General features: G+C 38.6%; 2 protein-coding genes across 2 annotated transcripts in view; one reads left to right on the top strand and one right to left on the bottom strand.

Moving 5' to 3' along the window:
• LOC139950804 (type-1 angiotensin II receptor-associated protein-like) overlaps nucleotides 1-2,925 on the bottom strand; it is a 32,996-nt gene extending 30,071 nt beyond the window's left edge. The window contains exon 1 of the mRNA XM_071949623.1: nucleotides 2,745-2,925. Within this exon, the coding sequence (XP_071805724.1) occupies nucleotides 2,745-2,801 (57 nt within the window). The 5' untranslated portion in view covers nucleotides 2,802-2,925. The remainder of the gene's footprint in view (nucleotides 1-2,744) is intronic.
• A 2,866-nt stretch (nucleotides 2,926-5,791) lies between these two features.
• Nucleotides 5,792-12,968, top strand: part of LOC139950802 (NAD kinase-like) — a 40,355-nt gene continuing 33,178 nt past the window's right edge. Inside the window, exon 1 of the mRNA XM_071949618.1 lies at nucleotides 5,792-6,291. Coding sequence (XP_071805719.1) covers nucleotides 5,993-6,291 — 299 coding nt within the window. The 5' untranslated portion in view covers nucleotides 5,792-5,992. The remainder of the gene's footprint in view (nucleotides 6,292-12,968) is intronic.

Below are 12,968 nucleotides of genomic sequence, written 5' to 3'. Positions count from 1 at the left end.
CAAGGCTCCAGACCAGGATTAGAACTTGGGTAACAGAGGTGAATAGTATTAAAGGCAAAATACCTTTGTTTTTTGGTACCGTTTTGGAACACGGAACGATTGGTTTAAGGCAGTTTAGAGACTGTAGAATCAGAGAGATTTGGCAGGGTTCTATTTAAAGTAGTTCTATTTTGATAGCCCCGCACTGATGCTACCACTGGTTGTTTGTATTAATTGTTTGTTTTGTTTTGATTTGCTACGTATTGCCTTAAAGCCATTGGACCCTTTCGGTTAACAGTATTTTCTAAGGCCCACACTTCGTGTATCACAACTTCTATATAAAACAACAAACCTGTGGAAATTTAGGCTCAATCGGACATCGGAGTCGGGAGAAAATAACGGGAAAACCCACTCCTGTTTTCGCGCGTTTCGCCGTGTCATGACATGTGTTTATAACAAATCCGTAATCTCATAAACGAGAATTTATATTGTTTTACCGTTTTCTCAAAAAGTAAAGCATTTCATGGACTAATATTTCAAGAGAAGTCTTTCACCATTACCTTCTGTAAACCCTGTAAATTATTTGTAAATCTGTGAACTTTTTTTTTTTTTTCTGTACCGAAAGGGTCCAATGGCTTTAAATGAAGATCAATGTACGCTGCACACAAGACAACAAATTCCAAAATATAGTTAGTTCACAACAGGCAGCAGGCATGTACAAATGTACAGTACATGTAGTTCTGCACCAACGGGTTGGTAATCTAAGCCATTATTGGTTTTTCGCAGAACAGATACTGTGCGGTGAATCAATACAAGAGTGCCTCATGCCACTACTGCATAAAAATGAAGTGTACTAATGCTGGTACCCTGTATGACCTTCCACTCTTAAAGTAATACACCTATCTGCCAACGTACATGAAGTGTTCCTTGTGTACGTTCAGTAGTCTTGGATACCTATTTCCCCCAGGGGCTAGACTTTTCGGCATCAAGCCTCAGTTTGACTTCCATTGATCTCAATGGAGAGATCTAACAAGATGGCTTCCCATCACATGATACAACTAGATAGTTCCATGGAGCTGACACTTCACGGAGGCAAAGGGCAATAAAGACGATTGCTGCCATGCCCCCTGGTCATTGCCTTGGTGCCCTTGAAATGCTCTAAGCAGAAATTTACAACTTCCTCATAGGATAGTACAAATTTGGTGCCCTTGCCCTTTCTAAACCAAACCATACAGGCCTATGACATGATGCACAAAAACTGGCAGACTGGCAACTTGGGCAGGCCTGCAGGGGCAAGGGGCAAGGGCACCAAGGCTTGTTATTATTATTATTTATTTTCTCCTTGGTAAAGGACACCCTACATGTAAGGAAAATTTAAATGTCTGCTGTCAGATCATTTCATGGGCACAAAGGCAATGAATGACCAAGGGGGTGGAGGCAAATTGTTCGTTCCCTCCAGGTATCAGGCCCGATTTGGGTTTAGCTCAGAGCTGCACCAAGCGTTCTAATTTTTCTACACAGCCAAATGGTTCACTGACCAATCATGCGAAGAATTTTGTAAAAGTCAGAAGCAGGTGCAAAGTTGTGTCCAACTTGTGGTTTACTTTTTAAAGATCTTATTTTTACATTTGAAATAGTATTCCGCACTAATACTAAAAATAGAAGCTCAGTACCCAGATCTCAGACGACAGGTCGAGATTCACTGACGTAGGCATGCGTACATGTTCATGTCTAAGCGTTAAATGTTAACTCACGTGTACTGACTGTACTAATGTGGGGTCTGGCATTGATCGCTAGTCAGTGAACGTTTGTCTGATATACAGTTATTTTTTAGTCAAAGTAATATAGACACAAAAATCTTCTACAAGTCCAATGGTTTGTTTTTAAACGCTCAATCAAACATTGTTTTAAAGTGAGTTTTAAAAACATTTCCGGGCTTGTCGTCAGGTATCGTCATTGTCGGCTTTTGGTGCTACCGGTTCAGTGTAAAATCCTGCATACATTTACGTAACGCGCAAATCCAGTCCAAAATTGTTGTTTTTTTGCGTGTTTTTTTCTGCTCATCTCGCTAAGTTGAAATTCCTGTGTACTTTTTATGCCCCTTGTTTTAATGTCAAACTCAATTTTGATATATCTGTATTTTAATGTTTTATCTGTAAATTTTGTAAATTCAATGTAATTTTGCCTATGGCAACTATTTTGAATGTTTTTAATAAACCATAAATAATAGTTTGTGGATCCATTCACTGACCAAGGGCCTTAGGCCAAGCACATAAATACTATTTTGTTATACTGGGAAATTCTTAATTTCAACTTTGTACATTTATAAGCAGAGGTAACAACACTTTGTTCTTGGTGGCTAAATTTAATTAACCATACGGGAAACAATGGGATAAGTCCACTCAACTCAATTGATCGATCTAACGCTAAATCAACATTCACAATGCCCATGCATGGGGCCATGGCATGCATGCAGAAATTAAAAACAACAAGTTTTATTTTAATTATTCTTACGGCAGTAACCAAAACGAAGGAACAACATCAAGTAAACACTCATTCGTAAATTATTTACAGACTATTGTGGCTATTGTCTTGATTATTTCACAGTCCATCCAAAAATATTGGTGAATTTTCCACCCTTTTTATCGGTCATTTCGCAATTTGTACCCGTTTTATGTCACGACTACGCCAGCAAAACATTGCTGGCGTCGTCAAGACGTGATTCGGGCCTTCTGAACCCGCAAAACTGAGGAAAATCCGCTCACCTTTAGCGCCCACTTGTCCATTATGGAGCTGATCGGCAAATTCATTGGACTACTCATTGTATATTTGCTCCTTGATGCACTCCCTCAACGAGAAAAGCCGTAAGGATGCAGGGAACTCACAGCATACACTGAGAAATTAAACAGCATCAACGATGGTTCGAGAGCTGACGAGCGAAGAAGATGGTTGTAATTTATTATCATGAGTGTGGTCGTGTTCCTTGTTCAAACGCTGGTGGAGTTCGTGTGTTTTGAAGAGAAACGTTTGGGTAACCAGACTAGATGAGGGGTAACCTTTGACCTATTCGGCTACCCACCTCGGGGGAGGGGCGGGGACTAGGAGTTTCAAGGGGATTCGGATTACGGCATATCGTGATTAAGTGGCAAGTTGAAACCAAACAAAACTACGTGTTTGTGAATACTTGGATGAGGATTGAGGGATAATGTTTGAGTAAATGTGACAATAAGGATCAGCCCCCTGAATTAAAAAAGTTCACCTTCGCCGCCCACAAGGAGGGCAACCATTTTTTCCCGGCGTCAAAACGATCCATCAAAATAATTACACCAGGAATCTCAGTCAGTTAGTGTGTTTCACAAACACGTTCAGTTGTACATTAATTTTACGATTCAAATATTTGGTTAAAATGTGTTCAAGGTGCTCTTGAATAGTGAGGTGTTTTTTTTTCTCTTTTTCTTCTCTTATTACATTGACCCGCACTGTTTGATTTATTAATAGATAAATTTTGACCACTATAAAAACTTAAAAAGTGATCAGTCTTATTGACTTAGTGGTTGAAAAAGCGTATGTTTTAGCCTGTCACCTTAGGCACCAGCTACCTACCTCAGCCCTAATGTAGTTTATTCTGTGGAGAACATCTTCCTCGACATCGAGGGATTGCTTATTTTTATTTTGTTTTAGCCTGTATACTCAGTATACTGGCTAAAACATATTGGGTGCGTTAGCTTCCCTGGGTCGACCCTGGTGTGTGGTGGGGTTTTTTTCCAGGACGAACGTGGGTAATTATCTGCACACGTTCGTCCTGGGGGGAAAAAAAGGCCACACACCGGGGTCGACCCAGGGAAGCTATACGAACGCACCCAAAGTTTGGTCCTAGTGTCAAAGATGATCACCTGGGCCCCAATTTCATAGCGCTGCTAAGCACACAAATTTGCTTAGCATGAAATTTCTTCCTTGATAATAACAGGATTAACAACCATATTTCCATTTTTTGCATATCGTTACTTGTATTCAACTGTTGTTTGTTTATCCTCAAAACCACGTGGAAATTTTGCTGGTAATTTTGTTTTTATCGAGGCCAAAATTTCATGCTAAGCAAATCTTTGTGCTTAGCAGCGCTATGAAATTGGCCCCTGTTTGTAGCCCACATTATGCATAAATTAACAACAAACCTGTGAAAATCATCAGACTCGATCGGTCATCAACGTTGTGAGAAAATAATTATGACATAAAATATTTATTAAAAACACACACAACCTTTAATAAAACACCCAATTCACCCGACTTCATTCTTTGATCTGCACATCGTCAATATAATAATTATAATGTTCGCCCAGTCACGAGTACGCGCCATAACTTCAAATTTACCCAAAAATGGAAGACAGTGGGATAGCACTGCGCGTGACGTCAAGTGGTAAATCTATTATATTATGCCTGCTCATCAGAGGTTATAAAACAAAACATACCGGTTGGCTAAGAGGGCGCACTTATAGTTTCGAACAAACCCAAATTAATTTGTCAAATAAACTTGGGAACATTTGAATGTAGGCTACTGTGGCCGCAAAGTATGGATAAAAATAGACACAGTATATAGCAGTGCTTGTGAATTCAACATGGCCGCCAATCCCAAAAAAGCAGGCCATTAAAGATGCTATGTCAGATTTTTGGCCGATTTGACCCCAAAATTTTGATTTAAAATTCAATAGGTATTTTGATGGGGGTCGAGAAAGTTACAAGCTTTCATTTGTGCCATTGCTCGAAAAAGTCCGCCAACTATTAGTAGGAGTGAAATAAGGTGCTCAAAATTAGTTTTTGTCAGGATCCCAAATTACAGAATTGGTTTTGCAGTGCAAGTGAGCTAAGCGCTACTTCATGTAATTCACCATTATACATAAACTGACAAACCTAAAAACCGATTACACATTTCATTTTTGCATGACATCGATTTAAATTTGTTTTTAATAAAACGCTCATTGAGCGATAAACTCCGATCCTAACAAGTTTTATTTACTTTTCGTCAAATTATGACCGACCTCAGACAGATATTTCAAGGGATGTTTTTTGCTACTTTCATCATCAATAGAACTTTAAAGGCAGTGGACACTATTGGTGAATGGTGATTGCCAAAGACTAGCCTTCACAGTTGGTGTATCTCAACATAATAAACCTGTGAAAATTTGAGCTCAATCAGTCATCGAACTTGCGAGATAATAATGAAAGAAAAAATACCCTTGTCACACGAAGTTGTGTGCATTTAGACGAGTTCTAAACTTGAGGTCTCGAAATCAAATTTGTGGAAAATTACTTCTTTCTCAAATACTATGGCACTACAGAGGGAGCCGTTTCTCACAATGTTTTAAACCATCAACCTCTCCCCATTACTCGTTACCAAGAAAGGTTTTACGCTAATAATTATTTTGAGTAATTACCAATAGTGTCCACTGCCTTTAAGTTTTATGTATATGATTTATTTCTTGCCAATTCTGTAATGTTCCGTTAAAACTAAGTTCTACAAAACACAGTGAATTGCGAAACTATTTCTAAAGGGACCTTGGTATTAATTTTTAACCCGGGAAGTATAGTACTAGGCCTCGTAGGAGGAAAAACAATAATTATTTTTTGAGGGCGCCCTTCCTAGTTACTGTCATCACGACGAAAAGTTCGCACAGCGGTTGGATTCCCAATCAGTTAAAATGAACAGGTGGTCCACACATAACTGGTATTTCCCCATTACATAACACTATAAACTCGCGCAGTGCGCACCAGTCAAAAGTAAACTTTTTTTGTAACCAGTTTGCGAATGGGTACACGAAGGATCCGGTAAAGTCCGCATCGTGTTGTTAGTCGGTGGGAAATTTCTAGGAAAACATAATACTACTCTGTTTCACTTTTTGCCCTTGACAAGAGCGAGATCAGGCTTCCATTTCCTGTACGCATTTTCCGCTACAAATCGAGGCTGTAAATATAGTTTCACATAGGCATTTCTGGAGAGGTGATTAGTTTGCTTCAAAGCATGGGTGAAGTTAATCGCGTCAAGAAGGGTGAATTTTCCCGCTGTATGTCAGGCGATGAGGATAACGGTTTAGTCGATCCGGACCGTGATGACAACATGGGTCCTCCGCCGTCTACCGCGTCGAAGCCCGGGCAGCAGACGAGACCGCCGTTTATGAAGCAAGGCCGGAGTATTTCTCATGACCACGATGGAGAGGAGAGTACCAAAGAAAGACACGATGGACCGCCTACTGCACTCAATGAATTCCGGAGGAAAAGTGATTATGCATCGCCTGGTGGACGACGACGGCCACCAATGTCGTGAGTGAATTAAAAAAATTGAAAATTTTACTTGTTTAATATTATAATAACTTTAATGTTTGTCATGTTTGTATTTGTTAATATTGTTGTAACCAACCATCATCCATATCAATGGGAGGTAGAATTCTACTGGTAGAATTCTACCTCAAGAGTCCATGTTGCAGCCACATTTGTATCGGTGGGTCATCATGCAAAAATTATTTGTGTCTTTCAGTGGTAATTACTTTTAAAATACCTGGTACTTATTTATAATGAATAATTATACTGACATTTATTTACTACAACTACCGCGTACCAGGCTCAAACTCGTCATTTCATTGACAGACATGTTTGGTTGTAGTAGCCACATTTGTATCAATGGTTCATTAATTATTTGTGTCTTTCAGCAGTAGTTAAATTACTTTTTAAATACCTGGTACTTATTTATAATGAATAATTATACTGAGTAACTGACATTTATTGACTGACATGTTTGAAAATCTTAAAACAAAAAAAAAAGGGGGGGGGGGAGAAATTAAATTGTCATATAGAACTTAGAAGATCCCCGCAGACCAGAATCTATTTGAGGAAGAACTTTCTAACAAGTTTAACATCAACTGCATTGTTTGAAAGAATAAGCAGTATTATATAATAAACGTTAAACCAATGTTTGTGAGAGAGATTGGTTGTTGCCAGCTTGGTGTTTATATCCCCTTGTGGGAGTTTGCCGAGTTCCCTTGATGGGAAGATCATCTAAACAAACAAACAAACAAACAAACTTAAAAAAAAAAAAAAAAGTTTGTATGAATTAAGAAACCGGATAGGCCTTCAACAGAAATAAAATTTATTCACCAGACTCGAACAAAGTCAACAATTTGAGCATCGTGAAACTCACAACATTTGTTTTAGATAATTGAATAATATAGTTTCACAGCGAGGTAACACAAAACTGCTCAAGTTTACCGGCCCAAATCTAGGATCACTGGCATTGGGCCTGTGGTTTGGCAAGTATAAAATTCCAGCTCTAAAAACACCTAGATGGCTTCCCGATTAAAGGCATGGATCTTGAAATAGTTCTCTTTGCATAATTGTTGCATCTTCATAAAATGCTAAACAAGTTTTCAAAACTTTTTAGAAAGATAAACACCAGGATAAATCTTGAATGAGCCCTTTGAAACTCCATGCATACATAACTGCATAATGTCCAGAATTATTGTCCTTGGCCCGCCTTCCAGTCTGGCCAGTATAAAATTTGAGCTCTCTGACTTGGCTTTTCGATCCCAGGCATGGATCTTGAAATAATTCTCACTGATCAGATTCATAGCTTTTGCTGACCATGCCAGTATTTTCTTTGTCAAATGCTGAAAATGTTTCCACATCTTTTCAGTACGCTACAGAAACATTATCATAAGATTATACCTCAAACCCTTTTAAACTCCATACCATACAGTCCAGAACCAGAGTGAAATCCAACAAGTGTTTGTGTACAAATTTGGGGCCTCGAATTGTTTACCGATAATTTGCATGAAGTATCTCTTGTTGAGTACTCTGCTATTGTCCACACACAATACTCTCTTTTTGTCTGACCCTTTATACGTAGCTCTGGTGGACAATTGATACAAGGCCAGCCATGCGTTTGTAATGGGAAGACTAACATATTGCGCACTAAAGAGCCTGGCCTGCTGTCAAATTCACCAAACTCCTCAACTTATGATTAAAGGAACAAGTTGCCTTGGATCGGTCGAGTTGGTCTTTGAAAAGCGTTTGTAACCGTTTTTTATAAAATGCATATGGGTAGAAAGATGTTGTAAAAGTAGAATACAGTGATCCACACAAACATGCCTCGAAATTGCACGGTTTTCCTTTTACCTCTAACTAACACGGTCGGCCATTTATGGGGTCAAGTTTTTGACTCCCATAAATGGCCAACCGTGTTAGTTCGCACAGTAAAAGGAAAACCACGCAATTTCGAGGCAAACTTGTGTGGATCATTGTATTCTACTTTTAAAACATCTTTCCAACCAATATGCATTGTATAAAAAAACGGTTACAAACCCTTTTTATAGACCAACTCGTCCGATCCAAGGCAACGTGTTCCTTTAATCCTAGCACAGTAAGGACAGAGTGAAGTTCTGTAACCATAGACGTTAGGACACATTGAACCCATTCTAAGTTACATGTAGCTGACGAGTTTCTTGTCCTAACTCGAGAAAGGATTAATCCTAGCGTTTCTTGTCATCGACTGCTGGACCCAAAAGTGGGTTGGGCAAAAAAATTCAGGTGGTGTGGTCACATTACTTTGTCGGAAGCTAAAACAGATGTTTGATTTTTTATTTTTTTTACCCTTACACCAATGAGTATAACAGTGCTTACACACGTGTGTAAGGGTTACACCCCAACCCCCATCCCCCCAAAAAAAATAAAAAATAAAAAATAAAATAAAGATTGTCAGAAGCTATCAAATTTAGAAAATAGAATTAGCTGTGCAAACTGCTTACCAACCAAAAGGAATGGTATGAATGAAAAATGCAATAGTTAATGGCCTGATGTTTCGACCTTACATTCAACCCTAGCAGAGTCTTTCTCGAAGGCTTTCAAATTTGTGAACACATTGATTGATCACTTTGTCACCAACAAAGATTAACTCACAATTATTGGTTTAATCATGAAAAAAGTGGTACTTCCTCTTAACTTTTATTATCAGTGTAATTCCCCATCAAAAATCTGTTAAGGGAGATTAGCCTGTTAAAATACACCATTATCTCTACAGAGGGGTTTAATTGTCTAGTGGGTTAAAGTAGAATGCCCGAAATTTTCATTGGGTGGCAGGTTAAAACTTTGTGGAATGCCCCCGTCAACCTTTCTTGTTGTACAGCTTCTTGGTTTCCCAGTTGGTAAGGAGCAGTCGTGTCCCAAAATGTTAATTAAAACTGGGTTGGTGTCAAATTTGTTTTATATATAGTCCATGTATACATGATACTAGCTACACAGGAAAAAAGAACTTCAGAGAAAAAATAAAACTGTCATGGGTGGCTAGTTTCCTTCCTCCATTTTTGTGAGCGTATAGAGTTCTGTTTGTCTGTGCCCTGTGTAAACATTGTATGCTGGTGAAGTATGTCCATCAAAACCATGAACTTGTGTAGATGATAATGACTGGTCAAACTGCGGGAGGGTTGACTGTGTAGTTTGTGCCTGGCAATGAATTCCCTATGTATCCATGTACATGTAATTGCAGGCTGGTGTTGTTTCTGAAAAAAAACCATGCATAATATTGCATTTCATTTACCACCATAGGTGACAATACAGATCTCTAAACTACTTGAATGAAAGCAATCCACCCTTTGTATACTGTGATCAGCTGCAATATTCTATTTTGTTGAGCCTAAATCATGTAGGCCTTGAAGCGAAAGACACAGCTCCAAGGTTATGGAACTCACTTCCCAATCATTCTCCATCACTTAAGACATTCATAAAAAAAACTTATCATGCAAAGCAGCAAGCACTTACCCACTCAGGTGTTTGATCAATAATGTTTCATTTTGAAAACATTCTTTAAAAAGCAGCTACAGAAAAAAAGGTAAAATTTTGTTAAAAGAATCAGTAGACCCTGGGCCCTAAAATTTTCATTCAAATAATATTTGTGTCCATATTTTTGTGTAAAGTCCATATAACTCAAACTTCCCCTCCCCCAACCAATGCCTGGTGAGTATAACAATCTTCCCCCAAAATAAAATGTACCACAATATTTTTTATGACCCCCCCCCAAAAAAAAAACAAAACAAAAAACAAACCACTAAATAAATAACTAAATAAATAAATAAAAATAAAATAATTTGTGTCTTTCTTAGTATCAATACTGCTGCCTGTTAAGCATTCCTGCAGTCAGGAAGCAGGAATTTACAATGTACATAACATCTACAAACCAATATCAAAAGCAAGGCCCCCCGGGTCTAGCAACTAGTGACTGATTATTAAAAATTGGAAATAGACACTGACATTATAAGGATGTATTGATTAACAGACTGTAACTAGAGCAGTCTGGTGCCGGCATGGTCTCTAGTGGCCTCCTTAGCCTCAAGGTCAAGTTAAAGACTCTGGACACTATTGGTATTGTCAAAGACCAGTCTTCTCACCTGAAGATATGCATAAATTAACAAACCTGTGAAAATTTGAGCTCAATCAGTCGTTGAAGTTGCCAGATTATAATAAGAAAAAACACCCTTGTCACACGAAGTTGTGTGCTTTCAGATGCTTGACTTCAAGACCTAAAATGCTAAATCTGAGGTCTCCAAATAAAATTTGTGTATAGTTATGTACTTCTTTCTCGAAAACTATGTTACTTCAGAGGGAGCCGTTTCTCACTATGTTTTGTACTTTCAAAAGCTCCCCATTACTCATTACCAAGTAAGGTTTTATGCTAATCATTATTTTGAGTAGTTTTGAGTGGATACCAGTCACAAGTACTACACTACACAAGACATGGTAGTTTGGCTGGTAACCTTATTCTGATAGTTGTTGTGCCCGTGGCTTGCAGGTCCATGAAATTGGGCACAGGAGCTCATAGAAGTGCTCAGAAAATAGTGCAAAGTAACAGTTATCTACTAAGCAAGTTGAGCTACAAATGTTGTACCAGTCACAGATGATTTGTGTGGAATAGTATGTGGTTTTAAAGGCATTTAAAGGCAGTGGACACTATTGGTAATCGTCATAGACCAGTCTTCTCACTTGGTGTATCTCAACATAATATGCATAAAATAACAAACCTGTGAAAATTTGAGCTCAATCGGTCGTCGAACTTGCGAGATAATAATGAAAGAAAAAAACACCCTTGTCACACGAAGTTGTGTGCGTTTAGATGGTTGATTTCGAGACCTCAAGTTCTAAATCTGAGGTCTCGAAATCAAATTCTAGGAAAATTACTTCTTTCTCGACAACTATGGCACTTCAGAGGGAGCCGTTTCTCACACTGTTTTATAAGCTAAAAATGTTTTATAAGCTAAAAATTATTTTGAGTAATTACTAATAGTGTCCACTGCCTTTAAGTAGCTGGACTCAATTTTATAGAGCTGCTTTAAGCAGAAAATATTAGGCCTACTTTTAAAACAAATTTCTGCTATAAAGCAGAACTTGGCAGGAAGTATGTAAAAATGTTGGTGTGCGTGACATGGCATCCGGCTGGTAATTTTATTCTGATCCAAAGTAACATTGTTTTGTGCTACAGTAGGCTTTGGAATGAAAACTTGTGATGGGGTTTAAATTCCATTTTGAAAAACAGTGTAATAAATTGCATGATTGAAAATTTTGCTTGGCCGAAAATTTGTTAGCAAACATTTTCTGCTTACACCTCCCCCCAAATAAACAATAAACAAATTTGAGGACGCATTTAGAATAGATCCGTTATAAATGGTTTAAAACGACTGATGGGAAATTTTCACTGACAATTTATTATAATAATTTACAAAAATTTACTTTTACATGCATGGTGAAACTGAACCGTCAACTCAACCGTCGAATTTGTGACAATGCATTGGCATTTACAGGAAGTATGAACCCGGCTTAAGTCCGAGGTCTATGTGGGGTTCACATATAAAAAGCCCCTTATGACACCCGTTAAGGCTGACACCATGACACAGACCTTTCCATACACCAGTACTACTAGACTGAAATTACCAGGATACAGTTTTTCTTTCTGCTTCATTAACTCTCTGTTGTTAATAAAGTCCTGTTATTAACCCAGGCCTGGTGAATTTCTTCAAACATTTAACCATTGTGTTCAATGTACAAGGATCCAGGCCTTGTTTTTTTTTAAAAAGCTTTTTGTAAAGTAGTTAGTTAAAGGCAGTGGACACAATTGGTATAATTACTCAAAATAATTATTAGCATCAAACCTTACTTGGTGACGAGTAATGGGGAGAGGTTGATGGTATAAAACATTGTGAGAAACGGCTCCTTCTGAAGTGCCATAGTTTTCGAGAAAGAAGTAATTTTCCACGAATTTGATTTCGAGACCTCAGATTTAGAACTTGAGGTCTCGAAATCAACCATCTAAGCGCACACAACTTCAGGTGACAAGGGTGTTTTTTTCTTTCATTATTATCTCGCAACTTCGATGACCGATTGAGCTCAAATTTTCACAGGTTTGTTATTTTATGTATGATGAGATACACCAAGTGAGAAGACTGGTTTTTGACAATTACCAATAGTGTCCACTGTCTTTAACTGGGCCACATGTACTGGGTAGGCCTACGTAGTAAACTTTCACTCAGGAAGTTTTAGTAGCCTAGATTTTGAACATTGTCATTTCATTTGTCTCTCTGACGTACATCAATGGGGGCGTTAGTTTAGCTTCCCTGGATCGACCCCGGTCTGCCGCGGGACGTTTGAATAGCTTTGGGGGGGCTCACCTGGGTCAGCCCCCAGTGCCCTGCTTGTGGAGTGGGTCACTTGGGCTGACCAGAGGTGCATGCCGTCACCACGAGAGGGCGAGTGTGATCGTTCGATTAGCTCTTGTCAGGGGCTTACCCAGGGAAGCTAAACGAACGCACCCATAGATAGCAATCACAACCACAGTCTGGAATTTCATCTTTGAGAGGGCAAGGCCATTTTCATATTCCAGCATGTCCAAAGGGTAGGCCTACCATGTACTTCAATTGGAAAATCATAAAGTCTTTGAGAAACTTTTTAAGGAGCACCAAGGC

This window comes from Asterias amurensis, chromosome 18, assembly GCF_032118995.1.
Source record: "Asterias amurensis chromosome 18, ASM3211899v1".
NCBI lineage: Eukaryota > Metazoa > Echinodermata > Asteroidea > Forcipulatida > Asteriidae > Asterias > Asterias amurensis.
Note: the sequence above shows the minus strand (reverse complement) of the source record. Positions and strands in the feature narration are given on the sequence as shown.